This window comes from Pongo abelii, chromosome 12, assembly GCF_028885655.2.
Source record: "Pongo abelii isolate AG06213 chromosome 12, NHGRI_mPonAbe1-v2.0_pri, whole genome shotgun sequence".
Taxonomy (NCBI): Eukaryota; Metazoa; Chordata; class Mammalia; order Primates; family Hominidae; genus Pongo; species Pongo abelii.
In genome coordinates, this window is record NC_071997.2 from 26,699,023 (window position 1) to 26,724,735 (window position 25,713).

Genomic DNA, 25,713 nt, shown 5'->3' on the forward strand with positions numbered 1-25,713 from the left:
CTCATTGTGGTTTTGATTTGCATTTCTCTGATGGCCAGTGATGGTGAGCATTTTTTCATGTGTTTTTTGGCTGCATAAATGTCTTCTTTTGAGAAGTGTCTGTTCATGTCCTTCACCCACTTTGTGATGGGGTTGTTTGTTTTTTTTCTCATAAATTTGTTTGAGTTCTTTGTAGATTCTGGATATTAGCCCTTTGTCAGATGAGTAGATTGCAAAAATTTTCTCCCATTCCATAGGTTGCCTGTTCACTCTGATGGTAGTTTCTTTTGCTGTGCAGAAGCTCTTTAGTTTAATTAGATCCCATTTGTCAATTTTGGCTTTTGTTGCCATTGCTTTTGGTGTTTTAGACATGAAGTCTTTGCCCATGCCTATGTCCTGAATGGTATTGCCTAGGTTTTCTTCTAGGGTTTTTATGGTTTTAGGTCTAATGTTTAAGTCTTTAATCCATCTTGAATTGATTTTTGTATAAGGTGTAAGGAAGGGATCCAGTTTCAGCTTTCTCCATATGGCTAGCCAGTTTTCCCAGCACCATTTATTAAATAGGGAATCCTTTCCCCATTTCTTGTTTTTGTCAGGTTTGTCAAAGATCAGATAGTTGTAGATATGCGGCGTTATTTCTGAGGGCTCTGTTCTGTTCCATTGATCTATATCTCTGTTTTGGTACCAGTACCATGCTGTTATGGTTACTGTAGCCTTGTGGTATAGTTTGAAGTCAGGTAGTGTGATGCCTCCAGCTTTGTTCTTTTGGCTTAGGATTGACTTGGCGATGCGGGCTCTTTTTTGGTTCCATATGAACTTTAAAGTAGTTTTTGCCAATTCTTTGAAGAAAGTCATTGGTAGCTTGATGGGGATGGCATTGAACCTGTAAATTACCTTGGGCAGTATGGCCATTTTCACGATATTGATTCTTCCCACCCATGAGCATGGAATGTTTTTCCGTTTGTTTGTATCCTCTTTTATTTCCTTGAGCAGTGGTTTGTAGTTCTCCTTGAAGAGGTCCTTCACATCCCTTGTAAGTTGGATTCCTAGATATTTTATTCTCTTTGAAGCAATTGTGAATGGGAGTTCACTCATGATTTGGCTCTCTGTTTGTCTGTTGTTGGTGTATAAGAATGCTTGTGATTTTTGTACATTGATTTTGTATCCTGAGACTTTGCTGAAGTTGCTTATCAGCTTAAGGAGATTTTGGGCTGAGACAATGGGGTTTTCTAGATATACCATCATGTTGTCTGCAAACAGGGACAATTTGACTTCCTCTTTTCCTAATTGAATACCCATTATTTTCTTCTCCTGCCTAATTGCCCTGGCCAGAACTTCCAACACTATGTTGAATAGGAGTGGTGAGAGAGGGCATCCCTGTCTTGTGCCAGTTTTCAAAGGGAATGCTTCCAGTTTTTGCCCATTCAGTATGATATTGGCTGTGGGTTTGTCATAGATAGCTGTTATTATTTTGAGATACGTCCCATCAATACCTAATTTATTAAGAGTTTTTAGCATGAAGGGATGTTGAATTTTGTCAAAGGCCTTTTCTGCATCTATTGAGATACTCATGTGGTTTTTGTCTTTGGTTCTGTTTATATGCTGGATTACATTTATTGATTTGCGTATATTGAACCAGCCTTGCATCCCAGGGATGAAGCCCGCTTGATCATGGTGGATAAGCTTTTTGATGTGCTGCTGGATTCTGTTTGCCAGTATTTTATTGAGGATTTTTGCATCGATGTTCATCAAGGATATTGGTCTAAAATTCTATTTTTTGGTTGTGTCTCTGCCCGGCTTTGGTATCAGGATGATGCTGGCCTCATAAAATGAGTTGGGGAGGATTCCCTCTTTTTCTATTGATTGGAATAGTTTCAGAAGGAATGGTACCAGTTTCTCCTTGTACCTCTGGTAGAATTTGGCTGTGAATCCATCTGGTCCTGGACTCTTTTTGGTTGGTAAGCTATTGATTATTGCCACAATTTCAGCTCCTGTTATTGGTCTATTCAGAGATTCAACTTCTTCCTGGTTTAGTCTTGGGAGAGTGTATGTGTCGAGGAATTTATCCGTTTCTTCTAGATTTTCTAGTTTATTTGCATAGAGGTGTTTGTAATATTCTCTGATGGTAGTTTGTATTTCTGTGGGATCGGTGGTGATATCCCCTTTATCATTTTTTATTGTGTCTATTTGATTCTTCTCTCTTTTTTTCTTTATTAGTCTTGCTAGGGGTCTATCAATTTTGTTGATCCTTTCAAAAAACCAGCTCCTGGATTCATTAATTTTTTGAAGAGTTTTTTGTGTCTCTATTTCCTTCAGTTCTGCTCTGATTTTAGTTATTTCTTGCCTTCTGCTAGCTTTTGAATGTGTTTGCTCTTGCTTTTCTAGTTCTTTTAATTGTGATGTTAGGGTGTCAATTTTGGATCTTTCCTGCTTTCTCTTGTGGGCATTTAGTGCTATAAATTTCCCTCTACACACTGCTTTAAATGCATCCCAGAGATTCTGGTATGTTGTGTCTTGGTTCTCGTTGGTTTCAAAGAACATCTTTATTTCTGCCTTCATTTCGTTATGTACCCAGTAGTCATTCAGGAGCAGGTTGTTCAGTTTCCATGTAGTTGAGTGGTTTTGAGTGAGATTCTTAATCCTGAGTTCTAGCTTGATTGCACTGTGATTTGAGAGATAGTTTGTTATAATTTCTGTTCTTTTACATTTGCTGAGGAGAGCTTTACTTCCAAGTATGTGGTCAATTTTGGAATAGGTGTGGTGTGGTGCTGAAAAAAATGTATATTCTGTTGCTTTGGGGTGGAGAGTTCTGTAGATGTCTATTAGGTCCGCTTGGTGCAGAACTGAGTTCAATTCCTGGGTATCCTTTTTGACTTTCTGTCTCGTTGTTCTGTCTAATGTTGACAGTGGGGTGTTAAAGTCTCCCATTATTAATGTGTGGGAGTCTAAGTCTCTGTGTAGATCACTCAGGACTTGCTTTACGAATCTGGGTGCTCCTGTATTGGGTGCATATATATTTAGGATAGTTAGCTCTTCTTGTTGAATTGATCCCTTTACCATTATGTAATGGACTTCTTTGTCTCTTTTGATCTTTGTTGGTTTAAAGTCTGTTTTATCAGAGACTAGGATTGCAACCCCTGCCTTTTTTTGCTTTCCATTTGCTTGGTAGATCTTCCTCCATCCTTTTATTTTGAGCCTATGTGTGTCGCTGCACGTGAGATGGGTTTCCTGAATACAGCACACTGATGGGTCATGACTGTTTATCCAATTTGCCAGTCTGTGTCTTTTAATTGGAGCATTTAGTCCATTTACATTTAAAGTTAATATTGTTATGTGTGAATTCGATCCTGTCATTATGATGTTAGCTGGTTATTTTGCTAGTTAGTTGATGCAGTCTCTTCCTAGTCTCAATGGTCTTTACATTTTGGCATGATTTTGCAGCGGCTGGTACTGGTTGTGCCTTTCCATGTTTAGTGCTTCCTTCAGGAGCTCTTTTAGGGCAGGCCTGGTGGTGACAAAATCTCTCAGCATTTGCTTGTCTGTAAAGCATTTTATTTCTCCTTCACTTATGAAGCTTAGTTTGGCTGGATATGAAATTCTGGGTTGAAAATTCTTTTCTTTAAGAATGCTGAATATTGGCCCCCACTCTCTTCTGGCTTGTAGGGTTTCTGCCGAGAGATCCACTGTTAGTCTGATGGGCTTCCCTTTGATGGTAATCCGACCTTTCTCTCTGGCTGCCCTTAACATTTTTTCCTTCATTTCAACTTTGGTGAATCTGACAATTATGTGTCTTGGAGTTGCTCTTCTCGAGGAGTATCTTTGTGGCATTCTCTGTATTTCCTGAATCTGAATGTTGGCCTGCCTTGCTAGATTGGGGAAGTTCTCCTGGATAATATCCTGCAGAGTGTTTTCCAACTTGGTTCCATTCTCCCCGTCACTTTCAGGTACACCAATCAGACGTAGATTTGGTCTTTTCACATAGTCCCATATTTCTTGGAGGCTTTGCTCATTTCTTTTTATTCTTTTTTCTCTAAACTTCCCTTCTTGCTTCATTTCATTCATTTCATCTTCCATCACTGATACCCTTTCTTCCATTTGATTGCATCGGCTTCTGAGGCTTCTGCATTCTTCATGTAGTTCTCGAGCCTTGGTTTTCAGCTCCATCAGCTCCTTTAAGCACTTCTCTGTACTGGTTATTCTAGTTATACATTCTTCTAAATTTTTTTCAAAGTTTTCAACTTCTTTGCCTTTGGTTTGAATATCCTCCCGTAGCTCGGAGTAATTTGATCATCTGAAGCCTTCTTCTCTCAGCTCGTCAAAGTCATTCTCCGTCCAGCTTTGTTCCGTTGCTGGTGAGGAACTGCGTTCCTTTGGAGGAGGAGAGGTGCTCTACTTTTTAGAGTTTCCAGTTTTTCTGCTCTGTTTTTTCCCCATCTTTGTGGTTTTATCTACTTTTGGTCTTTGATGATGGTGATGTACAGATGGGTTTTTGGTGTGGATGTCCTTTCTGTTTGTTAGTTTTCCTTCTAACAGACAGGACCCTCAGCTGCAGGTCTGTTGGAGTACCCGGCCGTGTGAGGTGTCAGTCTGCCCTTGCTGGGGGGTGCCTCCCAGTTAGGCTGCTCGGGGGTCAGGGGTCAGGGACCCACTTGAGGAGGCAGTCTGCCCGTTCTCAGATCTCCAGCTGCATGCTGGGAGAACCACTGCTCTCTTCAAAGCTGTCAGACAGGGACATTTAAGTCTGCAGATGTTACTGCTGTCTTTTTGTTTGTCTGTGCCCTGCCCCCAGAGGTGGAGCCTACAGAGGCAGGCAGGCCTCCTTGAGCTGTGGTGGGCTCCACCCAGTTGGAGCTTCCTGGCTGCTTTGTTTACCTAAGCAAGCCTGGGCAATGGCGGGCGCCCCTCCCCCAGCCTCGCTGCCGCCTTGCAGTTTGGTCTCAGACTGCTGTGCTAGCAATCAGCGAGACTCCGTGGGCATAGGACCCTCTGAGCCAGGTGCGGGATATAATCTCCTGGTGTGCTGTTTTTTAAGCTCGTCGGAAAAGTACAGTATTTGGGTGGGAGTGACCCGATTTTCCAGGTGCCATCTGTCACCCCTTTCTTTGACCAGGAAAGGGAACTCCCTGACCCCTTGCGCTTCCCGAGTGAGGCAATGCCTCGCCCTTCTTTGGCTCGCGCACAGTGTGTGCACCCACTGACCTGCGCCCACTGTCTGGCACTCCCTAGTGAGATGAACCCGGTACCTCAGATGGAAATGCAGATATCACCCGTCTTCTGCGTCATTCACGCTGGGAGCTCTAGACCGGAGCTGTTCCTATTTGGCCATCTTGGCTCCTCCCCTCTACTTTGATCTTTATTGTTTATTTCCTTCTGCTTGTTTGGGTTTATTTTGCTTTTCTTTTTTCTAATTTCTTCAGTTGAAAGCTTTGATTATTGATTTGAGATTTTATGTTTTCTTATGTAAGCATTTAGTGCTACAAATTTCCCTCCAGTCAGTGCTTTAGCAATGTCTCAGAAATTTTTATATGTTGTATTATTATTTCCACTTACTTTAAAGTCTTTTATTTTCATCAAGACTTCCTCTTTGACTTATGGACTTTTAGATGCATATTGTTTAGTTTCTAAATACTTGTAGATATTCCTGTTATCTTTTTATTTAGTTTTGATTTCTAGTTTGTTTCCATCTTGGACAGAGCACATACTTGTTTGGTTTCAGTTCTTGTAAAATGTTTAGGATATTTTATAGCCAAATATGTGCTTTGTTTTGTACATGTTCCATGAATACTTGAAAAGAATGTGTATTCTGCTGTTGTTTTATAGTGCTTTCTATAAATGTCAGTTAGATCCTGTTCATTGATGGTGTTGAGTATCCTTCCTGATTTTCTTCTTCTTGTTCTATCAGTTATTGAGAAAGCAGTATTGAAATTTCCAAGTATAATTGTGGATTTGTCTATTTCTTCTTTCAGTTATTCTGTTTTTTTGCTGCAAATATTTTGCAGTTCTATTGGGTGATACATACACATTTAGGATTGCTATGTCTTTCTGGTGGATTGACACCTTTATCATTATATAATGTCCTGCTCTGTCCCCAGTAATATTCTTTGCTATGAAGTTTATTTTTCTAATATAGCCAATCCTATTTCCTTTTTATTAATATTCGTATGGCCTATCTTTTTCCATCCTTTTACTTCTAACTTATATATATAATTATATTTGAAGCAAATTTCTTGTAGATAGTATATTGTTGAGTCTTTCAAAAAAAATCCTCTTTGCCTATCTTTATCTTTTACTTAGTATATTAGACCATTTACAATTAACGTGATTATTGATATGTTAGAGCTTGTTGACCATTTTATTTTTTGTTTTCTTTTTCTCTGTTTTTGGCTTGTCTGTTTTTTTCCTGCCTGCTTTTGGGTTACTTAAACACTTTTTAGAATTCTGTTCTTATTTATCTATAATGTTTTCTATTGTATATCTTCATATGCCTTTTTTAGTGATTGTGCTAGGTGTTACATTATGAATACATAAATTATCAAAATCTACTGATGTCAACATTTTACCAGTTTGAGTGATGAGCAGAAACCTTCTTTTCCCTTTATAGCCCTTTGCCCTTCCCATTTATAATAAAATGTATTATTTTATCTTCTTACATTGAGAATTACATTAGACTGTGCTAGAATTTTGGTTCAACCATCAAACATCATTTGTAATACTCAAAAGAAGAAGGAATGTCTATTTTATTTGCCTACAGTTTTGCTTACTGTGTTCTTCTTTCCTGATGGTCCAGGGTTCCTTCTTTTGTTATTTTCTTTCTGAGTAGAGAAGTTCTTTTATTCTTTAAGAGTAACTCTGCTAGCCACAAATTCCTTTAGTTTCTTTGTCTGAGAATGTCTTTATTTCTACTTTATTCCTGAAGAAGAATTTCACCAGACATAAGATTTAGGGTTGATAGTTCTTTTTTTTTAGCATTTAAAAAATATTGTGCCAGTTCTTTCTGGCCTCCATGGTTTCTGATGAGAAAACCACTATCGTTAGAATTGTTTTTTCCCTGTTAATAATGTGCTTTAAAGATTTTTTTATTTGTCTTTTGGTTTCAGATGTTTGAGTATGATGTGCCTTGGTGTGAATTTATTTGCATTTATTATCTTTGAATTTCACTCAGATTCTTGAATCTGTTGCTTTATGTTTTTTGTTTTTGCCAAATTTGGAGAATTTTCAGCCCTTATGACTTTGAATCCTTTTTTTTTTTTCTATTTTTTCCTGCATTCTCTTTCTCTTCTTCTTCTGGCATTCCAATAATATGAACATTAGATCTTTAAAAAAAATAATCCTACATGTCTGTAAGGCTCTGTTCAGATTTTTGAGGCTATTTTCTCCATCTTGTCTAGATTGGGTAATTTCTATTGTTCTCCAAGCTTACTCATTCTTCTTTTTTCATTTTGCTGTTGAGTTCATCCATTGAGTTTTTAATTTTTATTATTCTGTTTTTTGCTGTAATATTTCCATTTTATTCTTCTTTATATCTTCTATTTCTTTACTGAGACTTCCTATGTTTTTATTCATTTTGAGAATGTTTGTAATTGCCATTAGGTATTTTTATGGTTGTTGCTTTAAAATCCTTGTTAGGTCATTCTATGACATCTCTCATCTTGGTGTTGATACTGTCGGTTGTCTTTTTTAATAATCTTCCTGGTTTTTTGAATGATGAATGATTTTTTATTGAACCTGGGACATTTCTAAAATTTTGTTTATATTTTTGGATTTAGGTGTACAAGTGCAGTTGTGTTACATAGATATATTGTGCAGTGGTGAAGTATGGGCTTTTAGTGTATCCATCATCTGAAGAGTGCACATTGTACCCAATAAGCAATATTTCATCCTTCACCCTTGATACAGTCTGGCTGTGTGTCTACCCAAATCTCATCTTGAATTGTAACTTCAACAATTCCCACGTTTGTGGGAGGGACCCAGTGGAAGATAATTGAATCATGGAGGCAGGTCTTTCTCTTGCTGTTTTCGCAATAGAGAATAAGTCTCACAAGATCTGATGGTTTTAAGAAGAGGAGTTCCTTCACACAAACTCTCTCTGCCTGCTCCTATCCATGTAAGACATGACTTGCTCCTCCTTGCCTTCCACCATGATTGTGAGGGCTCCCCAGCACATAGAACTGTAAGTCCATTAAACCTCTTTCTTTTGTAAATTGCCCGGTTTCATGTATGTCTTTATCAGCAGCATGAAAATGGGCTAATATAACCCCTGCTCCCCCTACCTTTTGGATTCTCCAGTGTCTATTTTTCTCTGCATGTCTGTATGTTCACATGCCACTTAAAAGTGAGAAGATGCAATTTTTCACTGTTTCTGAGTTATTTCATTAAGAATAATGGCCTCTAGTTCCATGTATGTTGCCGTAAAAGACATGATTTCATGTTTTGAAATGGATGAGTAGTATTCCATAGTCTATACACACCATGTGGTTTATATATATAAACCACATTTTAATAATACTACAATAAACATATAAGGGCAGGTATCTTTTTGATACAATGATTTCTTTTCCATTGGGTAGATTACCAATAGTGGGATCAAAGGGTAGTTCTATTTTAATTCTTTAAGAAATCTCCATCCTGTTTTCCATAGAGGTAGTACTAATTTACATTCCCGCCAACAGTGTATAAGCATTCCCTTTTCTCCACAATCTCACCAAAATCTGTAAATTTTTGACTTTTTAATAGTAGCCATTGTGACTGGTGTGAAATGGTATCTCATTGTAGTTTTGATTTGCATTTCTCTGATGATTAGTAATGTCGAGCATTTTTTCTTGTTTCTTATCCACTTATGTGTCTTCTTTTGAGAAGTGTCTATTCATGTCTTTTGCCCATTTTTAAATGGGGTTATTTGTTTTTTTGCTTGCTGAATAGTTTAACTTCCTTATAGATTCTGGATATTCAATCTTTGTTGGATGCGCAGTTTGCAAATATTTTTAATAAATATTTTAATAAATATTTGCAAATATTTTCTCTTACTTTATAAGTTGTCTGTTTACTCTGTTGATAGTTTCTTTTGCTGAGCAGAAACTCTTTAATTTAATTAGGTTCTACTTATTAATTTTTGTTTTTGTTGCAATTGCTGTTGAAGACTTAGTTATAAATTATTTGCCAAGGCCTATGTCCAGAATAATATTTCTTAGGTTTTCTTCTAGGATTCTCTAGGATCTTATGTTTAAATTTTTAATCCATCTTCAATTAATTTTTTTATATAGTGAAAGGTGGGGGTCCAGTTTCATTCTTCTGCATATAGCTGGCCAGATATTTCAGAGCCATTTATTGAATAGGGAGTCCTTTCCTCATTGCTTATTTTTGTCAACTTTTTGAAGATCATATGACTGTAGTTGTGTGGCTTTATTTTTGGTTCTGTATTCTGTTCCATTGTTCTATATGTCTGTTTGGTGTGTCTCGTGTGTGTGTGTGTGTGTGTGTGTGTGTGTGTGTGTGTGTTTTACCAGTACCATGCTGTGTTGGTTACTGTATCCTTGTAGAAGTCATTACCTTCATTCTTGAAGAACACTTTTGAAGTGTTCTTCACTTCAAATAATTCTTGAAGAATTATTGGTTGAAGTTTTTTTTTTCTGACCTTTAAACATGTCAAGCCATTGTTTTCTGATTTCCACCTTTTCATCTGAGAAATCAGACATAATCTATAACATTTTCTTTCTACATGATGTATATAATGTATCTTTTTTCTATAACTGCTTTTAAGATTTTTTCCTCTTTATTCTTGGTTTTCAGCTATTGTGTTATTACTTGTAGTGTGATATGCCTTCTTTTGGTTTTCTTTGTACATACATTGCATTGGATTTATCGAGGTTCTTGGATCTGTAGGTTTGTTTTTAATCAAATCTTGGAAATTTTCAACTATTATTTCTTCTAATCTATTTTTATGCCCTATCTGTTCTCTCTTTTTCTTCTGAGACTCAAATCATAGTTTGCTAAGCATCTTGATATTGTCCCACATGTCACTGAAACTCTGTTCATTTTGTCAATATTTTTTTTCTCTTTGTTTATCAGATTAAGTAATTTCTCTTGACAGATTTTCTAGGTTACTAACACTTTATTCTGATACCTCCAATCTGCTGTGAAGCCCATATAGCTATTGTACTTTTTGTTCTAAAATTTCCTTTCTTTTCAATTTCTCTGCTAAGGTCCCCATTTGTTCACTTATTATGATCACAGTTTTCTTTCCCTCCAACATTTTATATATATATATGTATATGTATATAAGTATATATATGTATATGTATATATGTATATAAGTATATATATGTATATGTATATATGTATATATATGCACACATATATGTATAATGTTTATAGTATACTTATAATATATTGAGGCCTTTTTCTTCTAATTTCAACATCTGGTCCATTTCAGGGTAAGTTTTATTGATTGCTTTTTCTTTTGACTATTGGTCACATTTTTCTCTTTGTTTATATATCTGATAATTTTTTGTTTTATGCTGGACAATGTGGATGGTTGTAGAGACTTTGGGTTGTATAGTTTTCCTTTGGTATATGCAAAAGATTGGTTCCAGGACCCCCTGTGTATACCAAATCCATGCATACTCAGTTCCTGCAGTTGGCTCTTCAGAACCCACATATGTGGAAAGTTGGCCCTCTGTATGAGTGGGTTTCACATTACACTGATACTGTATTTTTATCCACATTTGGTTGAAAAAAAATCTGCATATAAGTAGACCCATGCAGTTCAAAACCAAGTTATTCAAGGTTCAACTGTGTAATCCGTCTTCTAGGAGAAGTGATTTTTATTCTTATAAAAATTGATATATATATAATTTATAACAGCTTTATTGAGCTATAATTTACTTACCTACAATTCAATGGTTTTAGTATATTCACAGATATGCGCAACTATTTAGAATGTTTTTATCACCTCAAAAAGAAACTCTGTACACTCCTTAGCTCTACACTTTCCTACCCCTAAACTGTCTCTATAGATTTGCTTGTTTTGAGCATTTCATTGACATAGAATTTATAATATGTGGTCGTTTGTGACTGGTTTCTTTTACTTAGCTTAATGTTTTTAAGGTTCATCCATGTTGTAACCAGCACCAATACTTTATTCCTTTTTGTGGCCATATGTATTCCATTGTATGGATGTACTATGATTTTCTTATCCATTTATCCATTGATAGATGGAGAGCTGATTTTCATTCTAGTAGGCAGTTAAGTTGGCTGGACTCAAACTCCAAACTCTCTCTCTTTCCTGCTAAATATATACAAATAACAAATGTCCTCCTTTTTAGGATGGATGCCATTCCAGTTTCTGCATGTTCTAGATTGCTGTCTAATGCCTACAAATAGCTCTTTTTATATTTTATCCAGAATTTATCATATTTTTCTGTGTGAAGGTTAGCTATACAACATACTCCACTGTTATTGGATGCAGAACTCACAATACCTTGCATTTCAATTCCCAGTACAGCTTATGAAGCCTTCCATAGTCTTATTTCCTTCAAGCCTCAAAAAACAGCTTCCTCTCCCAACTCCAGATAAATGTCTTAGGTAAACAGAGAATGCTGCTAGTGATATTTAGTCACTTCATCAGTGTCAGCCAAGAAGGTGAAATCTTGGAAACACAAATTTTAGAGCTGGAGTGGTCTATTGAGTGAGATTATTGCTGATGGAATTCAAGCATCCATTCTTTACTCTTTACTATTGTGAAAGTTGCACTTCAAGACTTGAAATCACCCCTTGTGATTGGGGAGCAAGCCTGGCCAGGGTGTCTGTAAAATTCAGCCTTGCTCTTTTTAGCTTTCCAGAGGAGGCTGTTATCCTGCCTTCCTAGTAAGGCAGAGGGAAGGAAGTACCAGCATCACAAGTACCACCATTCTGTCTCCCACCTTTGGGACTTAAAAATAATAATTAAAATTACAATAAAATAATCATCAGATAAAAAACATCTCTGTGAAGCCTTACCTTATCTTCTGTCCTGCCAAATCCTAGTTAGTCTTTGAATCCTCTCCATAGGCTTCTGAGAGTTCCATGAAGGAGTAGGACTATGTTGTAGGTAACAAGAAGGAGTAGGACTATGTTGTAGGTAACAATTGTATTCCCATCCTGTAAGCATGCCTAGTACATAGTAGGCACCCAATAAGGGTTTATGCAACAGATATTTGAACAGCTGAGCATATAATCTGATAAGGAGAATATCTTGTAGTTCTGACATTCTGTATGGCAATTCTGAATCTGTGACTGGCTGGCTTTATTTCAGTGATTTAATTATGACCCTCCAGTTGAGAGTACAGTTGAAATATCTAAGTGAAATTTTAAAAACCCTGAAAACCAAGTCCAAGTCATGAATAACTTTCTACGTTACTTTTTTTTTTTTTAACCTCTGCTGTAATTATTCTGGACCAAAGTACAAGGAAACTAGGACACAAATTCTATTCTTCCTGTTTATTCACGCATTAAAAGATTACAATGCCGTTCTCACTCATAGGTGGGAATTGAACAGTGAGAACACTTGGACACAGGATGGGGAACATCACACACCTGGGCCTGTTGTGGGGTGGGGGAAGCGGGGAGGGATAGCATTAGGAGAAATACCTAATGTAAATGACGAGTTGATGGTTGCAGCAAACTAACATGGCACATGTATACATATGTAACAAACCTGCACATAGTGCACATGTACCCTAGAACTTAAAGTATAATAAAAAAAAAGATTACAATGCCATAGACAGTTACATTTATCACAGCACCTAGAAATACTTCATGATTTAGAACAGAATAGAAAGCATCACAAATTATTGATGGCACAAGATATAATTTGAATGGTGTCAGAGAAAAACATTTCAAAATAAAAATAGGAAGGTTCACTCATGTACTACTGTTTTGATTGTTTTTCTTTATAAAAATGCAGATTATGTGGCGTCTCTGGGGAGACCTGTGGCTTCTCGGTATGCTGATGGTCTGTTTCCACAGCTCTGCAGAGCAGAAGATGGCAGAGTATACAATGTAAGTCAGAGTTCCTTCAATGCGCAGTCCTGTGACAGGGTGCTGACATCACATCGGGGAGTGTGGTGTGGGGAGAGACTTGTGTTGCTTGGCAGGGATGCAGCTGAGCCAAGCCCTTATGAGGCCAGGGGTTTTCTTTTGGCCTTGGTAGGGTGATGAAAATCATGGCCAAGGAAGGAAGTTTTTGATCCGTTAGAAATTAGTGCAGAAATCTCTTGATGAGAGATGAAAACATTTGCACATTACCACTTCGTTTTGCTTTGAAAATAAAGGAAAAAAAAAACCAATATGACAGAGATGATCTGAAAGCCAAGAGCAAACTGCCATTATCTGAGAGAAGCATTAGGAATAGGGGCAGCATTTGCAGATAGGAGAATGAGCACCACCTCTGACCAGAGGCCTTTACTTCCAGCAATTCAGCTGGAAGAGTTAGGAGAGTTACCTGAGTCTCACGTCTCCTACATGAGTCTCACGTCTCCTACATGCCAGGCCCTGTGCAGACCCTGGCCAAACACATGGAGCTCAAAGTCTGTTGGAGACACATGTCCCATCACGTCCATTTATGGATATTTGTTCATGTCCATGTACATCCATGTACCACCTGGACTACTGTTTCCTAATATTTAGAAAACTTAAATTACTTTTATTGGTAAATTTTTTTTTGAGAAAATTTTTGTAGACCCTATCCTCGAATATGTCTTCCAGTTGTTTACTCTCCTTCTCTTTCAGGAATGCCAATGAGTCACAGGTTTGGTCTCTTTACATAATCCCATATGTCTCAGAGGTTTTGTTGATTTTTTAAAATTCTCTTTTTCTTTTGAGACACGTTCTTGTTCTATCACCCAGTCTGGAGTGCAGTGGTGTGTTCATGGCTCACTGCAGCCTTGACCTCCCAGGTCCGAGTGATCCTCCCACCTCAGCCCTCCAAATAGCTGGGACCACAGGCGTGTGCCATCACACCCAGCTAATTTTTGTATTTTTTGCAGACAGGGTCTCGCCATGTTGCCCAGATTGGTCTTGAACTCCTAAACTCAAGCAATCCACCTGCCTGGGCCTCCCACCTGCCTTGGCCTCAACCTCATGCCTCAGATTACATGTGTAAGGCACCATGCCTGCTGCTTTTTCTTTATTTTTGTCTGCCTACACTGATTCAAAGGAGTGATTCTTCAACTTTGAAGTTCTTTCCTCAGCTTGGTCTGTTTTGTTGTTAATGATTCTGATGGTATTATGATATTTCTGTAGTGAATTGTTCAATTCCAAAAGTTCAGTTTGGTTCTTTCTTAATATGGCTATATCATCCAATTCTTGGATTATTTTACTGTTTTCCTTGGATTGGGTTTCCACCTTCTCCTGTATCCTTATGAGCTTTCTTGACATCCAGATCCTGAATTCAATGTCATTTCAGCCATTTCAGTCTGGTTAATAACCACTGCTGAGGAGCTAGTGTGATTGCTTGGAGGTAAGAGGACACTCTGGACTGAGAGTTTCTGGAATTCTTGCACTGGTTCTTTCTCATCTGTGAAGGCTGATGTTTCTTCATCCTTTTAAGTTGCCATCCTTTGGATGGGCCTTTTGGTTTTTATGTTATTTCCCTTGAGGGTTTGACTGTGGTGTGAGTTGGGTATAGCTGATTGGCTTTGTTTCTGGATGCTTTCAGAGGGCCAACGCTCAGCTCAGCATTCCTGGGCTGCATGCTGTAACCCTGGGGCCTAGGACTGGGCTGTGGCTTTGTCCTCTGGCCCCTTGAGGTCGAACACTGGCTGCGCTGCTGCTGGCAAAAGCCTTCCATTAGGGGCTGCTGGCAATGCTCTGGTGGGGCAGCAGGGGGGCCATAGGTGAAAATACCCTGGTGGGGTGTTGGGGCTGCCCAGGAAACAGTAGAGAGCCTGGAGGGATACTGTAAGAGGGACAGCCAGGCCATTCAGCCCTTGGAGAATCCTCCATGATGGGGGTGGTAGGTTGCCTTCAGCTTGAAGATGCACCCACTACTTACTTTTTCCAAAGCTTAAATTACCTTTTTTTTTTTTTTTGATGGAATTTCACTCTGTCACCCATCTGGAGTGCAGTGATGCCATCTCAGCTCACTCTGCCTCCCGGGTTCAAACGATTCTCCAGCCTCGGCCTCCCAAGTAGCTACAGGTGTGCGCCACTGTATCCAGCTAATTTTTGTATTTTTAGTAGAGATGGGGTTTCACCATGTTGGCCAGGCTGGTTTTTAACTCCTGACCTCAGGTGATTCACCCACCTTGGCCTCTCAGAGTCCTGGGATTACAGGCATGAGCCATCATGCCAGGTCCAGCTTAAATTCCTTTTTAAACTAAGCCTGGTCCTAAGCAATACTATCTGTGGAATCTTGAGTTTGATGTGCTAAGTATATTTTTTATCTGAACTACATTAAAATCAATGCCAAACTCCTAAAAACATCTGTCCCTTTACCTTCAAAATCCACCTCCACATTCCCTGTGATGTGCCCACCCTGGCTTCTGTGTTGTAGCAGTAGCTGTGGATGCTGGTGAAGGAGCTGGTAATTCTGTCTTAAGGGGCCATGAGAAGCCTCCAAAAAGTGATGCTGGAGCTTGAGGAATGAGCTTGACCTTGACATACACATGGGACAGGGAAGGAAGGAGCCTGAGCCAAGGCACAAAAATGTGGAATGAGGTGATGTGGTCTGAAAGCACATTTTCCAAGATAAAGTACCGTATCTTCTTTTAAAATGTGCTCTAAGAATCTCTAAGCCTAGCTGGGAAGGTGACCGCATCCACCTTTAAACACGGGGCTTGTAACTTAGCTCACACCCGGCCAATCAGATAGTAAAGAGAGCTCATTAAAAAGCTAATTAGGCAAAAACAGGAGGTAAAGAAATAGCCAATCATCTATTGCCTGAGAACACAGCGGGAGGGACAATGATCAGGATATAAACCCAGGCATTTGAGCCAGCAACAACTACCTCTTTGGGTCCCCTGCCTTTGTATAGGAGCTCTGTTTTCACTCTCTTAAATCTTGCAACTGCTAAAATAAAATAAAATAAAATAAAATGTGCTTTGTCACAGAATAGGGCACAATTTTTTCTTGTTCCTTGTCTATGTCTTCTATTGCCTCTCTACCTCTTGAAAGGCCTTGCACAGTGTGTCTGATCTATGTGAAGGATGGTTTATTTGTACATACAAGAAACTTCCTGCAAGTCTCTGTCACCATTTGGGGGCAGCCCAAGGGCTGTTGGTAGCAGCAGTGAGTGATCAGGTGGTCCAGGTGCAGGAGACCTTCGCCCGAGAGAGGAGGGCATGAGGACAAAAGTCATGAGCAGAAGGATGTGTAGCTGGGATGGCATCCTTTAGAGGAAGCCCGGAAGGTGTGCTGGCATGTTCAGTAGCATTTTCAGAAATATTTTTGGAATGTTATATTTAGGAAAACGTTTAGTGAGACATTATTTTCCATCTGCCTTTGTTGGTCTTTTCTTCTACCTAATTTCTCAAGAGTGCCCTGGGCTTTTTCTGATAAAGATAATCTGTAACTATAAATATAAAACATAATCTGGAAAGATATTTTTTAAGGACTGCTGTATTTTGAGTAGATCACATTATCATCTTTTCTTCTGTGGAGAATCCAAGCATTTTTCTGTTGAAAGACTGGAACCTTTTCTCCTGGATTCTGTAGTGTTTGGAGGGTCATTGACAACACTGTTATGAGTGCACAGTTCTCGGTGGCAGCACTGTGGTTCAAATGACTTATTTTGGTGTTGTTTTATTGTTTTCGTCTTTTATTTTCATTAAGCTGACAGCTAAATCAGAACTGATTTATCAGTTTGTGGAACATTTAACACAAGCTGTGGAGAGCTACAAGCAGCGAATGGACTGGCTCACCAGCAAAAGCCGGCAGATTTTTGGTGTCATCTTGGAACAGTGCGTCACCATAGTTCTGGATTTTGGCGGCATTCTGGAGGGGGAGCTTGATCTGTGCCGAGAGGCTCTAACAATGGTTCTCCAGGAGCAGGTGGCTCACATAACCAAGTTCAATATCATACGGTGAGTTCCCATAGGAAGGAAGTATTTTAGTGAAAGTTCATAGTAATCTGTACATATTTGGAATTAAGTAGCACAGCTGACACAGTTAGCTCTCTGGTGAGGGAAAAGGCATTATCTTATACTTTCCTAGAAGATGTAATTTCAGCAGCAATCCCAAAGTGAATAAATCTTAGGAACTTTTATCTGCTTTGCACAGGGTGTCTTAGCTTTCACATTAAAAGAGATTTAGAAACATGCATTTCTTCAGTGCATGGGAAGGTTAAAATATAAGAATATGAGTTATGGCAAATGAATATTTAAGGCCATAAATCTCTTCATTCATTTTAGCTTTTAACTTGGGTAATGAATTCAAACGTCACTAACTTCACTGATTTTCCAGACTGAAGTTGCAACTCAAGTTGACCTCCCCCATAAGTTGACCCCTTTCACCAGAACAACAGGTGGCTGGCTTTATAGAATTTCCCATATTTCAGAGTTTTCACAACCAATTATTTATGGATTCTTGGATTCAAGAGAATTTGGACCTTAGCACTAACTTCTCATCTGGAAAAGTGATTGCACCTCCCTGACAAAAAACATCTGGATAATGGTTGGGGAAGGATCTACCTCATTCAGTTTTTCTGTTTTTAATCAAATACTTTCAGCTAAATAGAGGACATCTTTGGGGACAATGCCTAATTATGTTCTATCTAGATTCCTATTTCTGTCACAGGTATATTACTGAAGGAATCAAGTGCTTAAGTCTGCAAAGCTTTTGCTTTCTTGGAAACCTCTGTACAACATAGATGCCACTCAGCCAGATTCTCTACCCAGGAAGCACACAGCAGACACGAGTGTGAGCCAGCCCTGCTTCTGGTGGCGGGCCATGGGGGGCAATCAGGCCAGTTTATTTGCAATTATTAAGTGCAAATAAATTGAGATAATTCAAATGGCTCTTCTTTTTTTGGAATTGGGGGTTCTACCAGTCATTTATAAGCCCAAACTAAATGGTTTAACCAAATTTTCTCAGGATTTAAAAGCTAATACTATCTTGAACTCAAAACAATACCAGTATTAATCCAAAAGAAGGCAACCTATGGGAATCTTTCAGGACAATGAAAACAATGTCACGAAAGAATTAGAAATAAAATTTTAGAGCAATAGAATTGCTGGTGATTTGCAAATCTTAATACTGTGAATTATTATAAATTTACTATTAAGAGAAGCCAGTTACATATAAACTTGCCTGTTTATAAAAAATAACTTCTCTTAATGTTTTAAAGGACTCATTATTAGTGTTTACCTATCTGTTTCTCATGTAAACATTGTTTTTCCTAGTCAGCACGGCTTATAGAAGATAGTGGTGCTTTGAGAACCTGTCTTAAACAGCTTGCTGGTTTTGTTGGTAACATCAGAGGGCTGGGAGCTATGATTTCTTTCTTTTTCAGCTCTAGAGATGGATGTTGGCAGCTTGCTGCTCATGGCTGTGAGACGGAGGGTTGGCATCCCCAGTAGCATTGATCACTGCCCGGTGACCACTCCATGTGATCCCTTTCAGGGTTTCTCAAGAGCCTGTGAAGTGGCAGGAAAATGCTACTCCTGTGACCGAACAGTCCATAGCTACTGCTGTCAGTTGGGTTGAGAAACTGATGGTTGAGCTGACTGTGAGCGAGGCTGGCCGCCTGGATGCTCTGCTGGAAGCCGGGAGAGACAAGACTGTAAGTTCGTGTTCATGGCTGGCCCCAGGCCATGGAGGTGGCTTCCAGCTTAACTCTTCACACTCAGTGACTTTACATGGCCCTTCAACTGATCTTGGGCCCCTCCCAGCAGGATCCGACAGAGATCCCATCAGGCACTGATGGTGATGGCATAGCTGGAACAACCCAAATGAGGTCCCTGAATACCTGTCCCCTGAACCTGGCTAGGCTCCCTCTGTGGGGTGACTGGGGATGCAGGGTAGACCCTTGTTTAGCCAGTGTCAGGAGAGCCGAGTGCGACTCACACCCACCGAGCATAGAGAAAGGACAGGAGTGAGGCCATAGTAATGCATCTTTGCCATATTAACTTCACTCTTGCTCTCCTGCCAATTAGATCAGTCAGTCTATCTCTTATGGGGAGGAGAGATTGGAAGACTCCTCATAGAACCCTGAGGATGAGGAAATAGGATTTTCCCAGCATCCACATTCTGAATCTTTCCTAGTTACTCTTCTTCACAGATGGATCTGTCGTCTGTCACACACTTTCCAAGGTGAAGTACATGCAAGCTGATGACTCCATCCATTTTTGGATGTCAACGTATTGACATGAATTTTGATAGGGACCTTTTGGAAATAAAGCTTTACCTGGAAGAAGTGATTAGATGGTGGTGTGTTATGTCTCTTTGAGCCACAGGGTCTGTGTTTCTGGGAGTGACTCCAGTGATGGGAGTGTTGGGGCAGTGGCAAGCCGGTGGAGACACACTCTGGGCAGGTGGGGTCTTTGGCCAGCCTGGTCTCCCTGTGGGAAGGTCTGCTTGCCTTTGGGTACAGTTACTTAACAGTTATGTGCTTCCTCCACTCTGGAAGCCTGGGGTTTCTGTAGGTTTCAGACTTCACCCAGCTGCATCAAGAAGTCCATTGTTGGAAAAAGAGCCCACGTGTTGGCATCTTGAAAGATAGCCCCCAGTGTTCACCGGCCTGTGTTTATCAATACTGAGGGCGATGGTTTGTAATTGGAAACACATTGTTTTTCCTTCCAAGGCCAAAGGAACAAATGTTTTCCATTAAGGAAGAACCAGATACCAAGATAGTTTGTTCCTTGGTCCTTTGAGTTTGTTTTAACATCTGTAAAATTTCAAGTGTCTGGACACCTTAATAAGCGTTCAAAAAAATGGAACATACCCAGGCTCAGGGTGTGTGTGCATGAGCCTGTGCACACAGCTGTTCTCTTTGTCTATGAACCTGGCTATTGTGGTCACAGCTGACTGTGGCCCCCTGACCTGACTGCAGGATCCCCCAGTGACCCTGCCTTTCTGTTTCACTTCTTCTGGTTCGTGCCTCTCCTTTCTCTGGGGTTCATTCCTATTCCAGGAAGTAAGGAACAATTCAATGAGTTCCAGGGAAGTCCTATGGAAGAAAAGGAGCTTTCTTGGCTCCCAGGCGCTGATCATCAAATGCAGCCTGAAAGCTTTTGAGAAGAGACTGTGGAGCAGCACATGCAAGCCCTGCACAGACCACTGTGCCCCTCCGCCTTGATCTGGGGGTGGTCTCAAGGAAAATTCTAGTAAATGCAACTGCCTTGCATATAAAAATGCCATGTCCTATGTTTTATGAGGAGTTAAAAAACACATGTGTGTGTGGCAGGGGCTGGGGGGAGTGGGTTCCCGTAAGTCCTGCTTCTCTGCTCCATACCTGTCATGCCCATCCCAACGAGTTCTGAATTCATCCAGATGGCTGCAGTTTGCTCTGAACAGAAAAGATGGAAGGCTTAAAGAATTTTTTGAATGCAAATATAAACACCTAGACTGTTCCTACTGATGACAACCTGCTGCAGGTTAGCATCTTCCTCCATGAGTGGGTGCTGAGAGGAGTCAGGAAAGTGGGCATTGTCTTGTGCCCGCAAATTAACATGCGAGTCCCGTTTCTGTACCAAGCCCACATGAGGAGTAGGGCTGAACCACGTGCTTGGTCATGGAGAAGGAAGATGCCCAGAGAGGCTCCCGGCCCCCTCCAGGCGCAGGCTTTGTAACCACCGCGGGCCAGGAAGACTCAAATAGGAAGCAACGAGAGAGGAGAGCCTTGAGGTCTAAGAAGAGCACGTGCGGAGTGGGAGGTCTGTTGAAATAACTGCCTCGACTCATAGCACTCGAAGAGCACTGTTGATAGATGAATTACTGTTGCGTCTCATGAAAAGGAACCTGGCTCATTGGGAGGGCAGCACGTGGGGTCCTGGGGACATGTTTGGTGGTGGAGGGGGTTGACATCCTCAGAGACCAGGTGTGCAGACCGGCACAGAGTTTCTGCTCTTCAGTAGCCCTGGTGCAGGACATGCATCTTTGGAAGTTAGTAGCTTTCCAGGCCTTACGAGGAAGGGTGGTGTACAGGATGAAAGGGAAGGCTGTTTACCCAGAGCCCTGGTTCTAAGCTGCCTAAGAAGACCGAGGGGCTTTGCTTCTCTGCCAGGACAAGGCCACCTACCCAGAAGATACCTGCATTTCTGATTCTGTTCTCGGCCTCTCTTCCATCCACCTGCTGGAGCACATTTGTGTAGTTTTTGGTTTCTTTTAATCATATTTCCTGGGAGACCAAGTGAGTGGATTAAAGACAGACCCACATGATTTCATAAAGAACCTTCACTGCTGGACTGAAAGCCGAAGTCCTGGCCACATTAATCCATGACCCTGGCAGTTCATTTATTTCCTTGTAGTGGTTCAGGCAGGCATCAGATCTTTTCTTTTTTGTGTCTCTGATGCCTAACAAGGGCTCTATAAATGCTTGTTGAACAGTAAAGGGTTGGAAAGGAAATAATTTTCATATTCTTGTGTTTGACGGGAAGATGTGGGTCCCATTTCCAAGCTATGGCATAGATTTGAGTTTTGTGAATTGAAGTGATATGGTCTGTGTGGGATTGAAAAGGTGAATTTGCTGAGTCTTGTAGGACCCTGGTGGGGATGGCAGGTGGGGACAGAGACCCTGAAACCTGGGAGGCCAGAAAGTCAGTGGTGGTCAAGGATCCTAGGAAGGATCTGAGAGGTGAACTAGATCAATACCATGGGGACAGTCACTACCATGGAGGGAATCAGATCAAATGGGCTGAGACAGCAGAGGGCTCCCACAGGTACAGGGAGGATTTGGAGGTCAGATCCAAGGACTGGAGTTGGCCAGAAATGTTGCAATGTTCAAAGGTGTATGCCGAACAAGACAGAATTTTGCTGGATCTTTCCCTGCTGTTCTGGTTGACTTTCTTTTTGCTCTTTGAAGAGTGAAGATTTTTAAACCTGGAAGCCTAGGGGATGAGAGCACAGGCTCTGGCCAATGGAGCAGAGGACAGTCAGAGTAGAAGCACACACTCCTAGTCTGTTTCTTTCTTCCCCCAAAAGCTGCAGCTTAGGAAGATGTCAAGGACTCTTTGGCGGGGCAGAATGCATGTTACTGTGTGAAGCTCCTGAATGAATGGCCCAGATAGAATAAGGAATTTCAAGTGAAAACATAAAGGCTCCTCCCTACTTGATGTAGTATGAAGTGGCAAGAGCTTTTTACTCACTCTAAAGGAGCTGAATGGAACTCATGTATTTTATCAAGTTCGGTGCAAATCAGCATTTAGGGAAATGTGGTCCGTGAGGAAGCTACTCCTGGACTGAAGGCTGCTACTGAGCCTCAGGACTAGCCTTTACCTTCAAGGAGCTCAAAGACACTGGTTAAGGTAGCAGATTCCCATGAGGATAACTCCTTTAAGCCACACAATCTCCTGGGCCCAACTTTTGGTCAGTGATGTTGGTATCGGGGGTAGGAGCCTGAACCCTTGGATGGTGGGGTAACCACAGAAGTGAAAAAAGTGCCTGTCCAGGGCCACCTTCTATTGCTTGCTCTTACTTTCAGAATTCTGGGGCTCACATTCATCTCTAACAGGTGACCGGCCTTGCCACGAACAGCACAGCGTAGCCGTGGACAGCAAGGGCAGGGCTTGTGGGGCCAGGCAGCCTAGGCTTACCAGCTCCAAGGCCAACTCAGTTTTCCTTTCCAAGCCTCAATTTCTTCATCTGTAAACTGGGCATGGTAATAATTCATGCTCCACAGGACTGTTGTATTGAGTGAAATAATTCATTTTGGTTTATCATCCCAAATAGCCAACAGTATTAAAGCCATTTTGCTTTAAGAGGCATTGTGCCAGTTTGATGGCAGACAGGAATAGGCAGCATATTTATCCTCCTTTCTGTTTTTCTAAGTGTCATCACGTGAGCAGAAAGGAGAGGCAGAAAGACTGCGTACAGGAGAGTAGGGGGGATAGGTGGTCTCAATGTAAAAGCTTGTCTCAGGAAATCTGTAGCACAGAGTTGACTGAAAATGTGTATGATTAAGAAGCCGAGTAATGAACTTAATGAATAGTGAATAATGTCATAACCTTAGTAAAGGAAAATAAATCCTGACTCACTGTTGGCTACAGCAATTTTCAGTTTGATGAAATCTCAAGGGAAAAACATTTCTGCACAAGAACTTCAGGTTTTTGGATTAGTGCCAGAGCAAAGAAGCTGCGTTTACCTGACGTGCATTGGATGTGTGTGGTATCAGGAGAGGCTGACAGACCACCTCGAGATGTGTGTCCTCACCTCCCTCTTCATCTGACCAACCCTAGAAAATACTGTGTGTCTGCTCCCCTGTCTCAGGCCATGTGTCACTTAGATCCTTGCAACAGGATGAACCTGTCCCCTTGCTGAACTTGGGCACTGACGCGGCTGGAAAACTTGGATAAATAATAGGCCTGCTAAGTGGAAGCCGTTTAAATGCATCTCCCACAAGGTCATGCATCAGACCAGGAAAAGAGTGAAACAGAACACATCTGCTGGAAGAGCAGTATTGGCTGGCTACAAGGAATCTGGAGAAGATGGTTTCTTCCTTCTTTCAGGGTTTTTCTCGCTTCCAGTTTATGGACTTGAAGAAATTTACAATATTCCTCAGTCTTTTACTGCTCGATCGGTACTTTTTAGAATCAGGAGCTGGCATTGAAAGGCCTGAGACAAAGAGGCCTGGGAGGGGCCGGGGCTTTCTGTGCCTCGTTGGTGGAAGGATGTTCCTCAAGTGGCCTGATCTCAGCTCCCACTCTGTCCTTCTCCTAAGTCCCAGTCTGGGCCCCACCCACTGCCTCCCACCCCCATCTCTTCCACCTCCTTGGCACAGTCTGCTCCATCTGCTGCAGGCAGAGCACCCCAACCAACTAGAAATCAACCATGAGGGCTCCCGCCCCCCACCCTCCCGGCCAGGTGCCTTTAAGGCCTGGGATAGACGTTGAGGTGAGGCCATTTGGTGACTATCTTCAGCTCATCGGGATTTGGGATTAGAGCAAGGAGAGGGTCATGAATCCTAAAGGGATGGTGACATCTATTTATCTCCTAACACAATACATTTGCTGGGGTTTCTTCCCCAGTTATGTGTGGACACAGTCCTTCGGGACATTATTAGGACAGGTTGAGAGGATACGGATTCCTGGCTCTCCTTGGGTTTTTTACTTTCTGAGATGTATAGAAATGCACACGTAGTTGGAAGTCATCCTATTTCAATTCCATCATGAATAATAAACTGCATTATCTCCCTTTTAACAAGGGAAGACACTGAAGTTAGGTCAGTTGCTTGAGGTGACAGAGCTCCTGGGTGGCGGGGCGGGGAGCACTGTGGAAGCACCGTCCTGGGAGGAGCGAGGGTGGCAGGGCTGCAGCAGGGCAGGAGGAGCAGCTGCCCTGAGATAGAGAGTTCTCTATCTCTCAATTCAGCAGGTGGAACTTCTGTGGGATTGACTGCTTACTGGGGGAGTTGTGCATCTTCCAGAATCACTGGTTTAAGCTGTGTGTGTGTGTGTGTGTGTGCGTGTGTCCTGACACAGGGATTGCTTATTCCCCCATTCTTCTCATGTCCTGGTTTGGTGGCAAGAGGCAGGGCACTGCAGGCGGACCTGGCATCTGACCAGCTGTGCACAGTCAGGACAGCCTCACCCCAGTCCCGGGCGTGTGAGTCCCTGCTGAGGTGAGCTCAGAGGTGGAGCCAGCTGGGGATGTGCCCTCCTTTCCACGTTCTGCCTTAGACGGAGGACGCATGAGTTTGCATTGTAGGATTCTGGCACCGCCGTGGGAAATGGCAGATAAGCTTCCTGCCTGCAGTGGCTGTGCCAGTCCTTCCTTCATTGCTTGACTTGAAAATAACCACTCCAAACCTGTGCGATATATTTGTGGCCCAGAGGAAGTTCTCCAAATCTGCCAACCATATTCTCCTCATGCCATACCCGAGACAATAGCCACTGTTGACAGACCTCCTTGGCACCAAGCCTTGAATATCTCACTTCCTGACTGGCCCTGATGTCCTCAGAAAACCCTGGGCAGGGCTGCTATTCTTTCTGCCCATTTTTTCTAAGAGGTCATTTTGTAGAAAAGGTATTACTGATGAGTCTAGTACCAAGCTAGGGCATGTGAGGGAGATAAACCGTTGGCACCACTGTTTTGCAGATTGAATCCATTTACTACTTTGTGGTGGGGGATGTTCCTGAAGAATCCAAGGAGCTTCTCCTCCAGAGGGCCTTGGAGATCCCGTGTCCGGTCTACACAGTGTCCTTCAACGCCAGAGGAGAAGGCACTATAGCTTTTCTAAAGGATCTGAGTGCCAAGACCCACAGCAGGTAGGCAGAAAATGTGCTCTTGAGTGACAGCAAGCGGGTTGCCTGCTCACACAGGATCAACAGTGGGTCTTGCATTCTTCGTGGCTTTAACCAATCTGTTGCTGTGTTCTCCTCTTTCCAGTATAGTATTTAGTCTCTGCATCTTTTCTTCTCCATCCTGTATTCATCATGCGTTTCTATTTTCTGCAATTCTTATGCTTTGACCTCTTGGCGCCTTGCTGGTCCAGGAGACCCTGTCCCTCCCAGGGCTAGCCAATTCCTAGAGATAGCAAATTACTCACTGGGGCGTACTTGTATATGCAAACCAACCAGAGCCCACACTGCCAATCCAGCCTCTCTC

General features: G+C 41.4%; 1 protein-coding gene across 6 annotated transcripts in view; it reads left to right on the forward strand.

Moving 5' to 3' along the window:
* VWA3B (von Willebrand factor A domain containing 3B) overlaps positions 1–25,713 on the forward strand; it is a 224,625-nt gene that overhangs the window by 21,180 nt on the left and 177,732 nt on the right. For all 6 annotated transcript variants that reach the window (XR_008522064.1, XR_008522066.1, XR_008522065.1 and 3 more), the window contains exons 3-6: positions 12,920–13,014; positions 16,786–17,036; positions 18,574–18,733; positions 25,204–25,373. Coding sequence is in view for 3 of the 6 variants with exons in the window: in XM_024242354.2 (XP_024098122.2) it covers positions 12,920–13,014; positions 16,786–17,036; positions 18,574–18,733; positions 25,204–25,373 (676 nt within the window). In the remaining 3 variants the exon portion in view is untranslated. The remainder of the gene's footprint in view (positions 1–12,919; positions 13,015–16,785; positions 17,037–18,573; positions 18,734–25,203; positions 25,374–25,713) is intronic.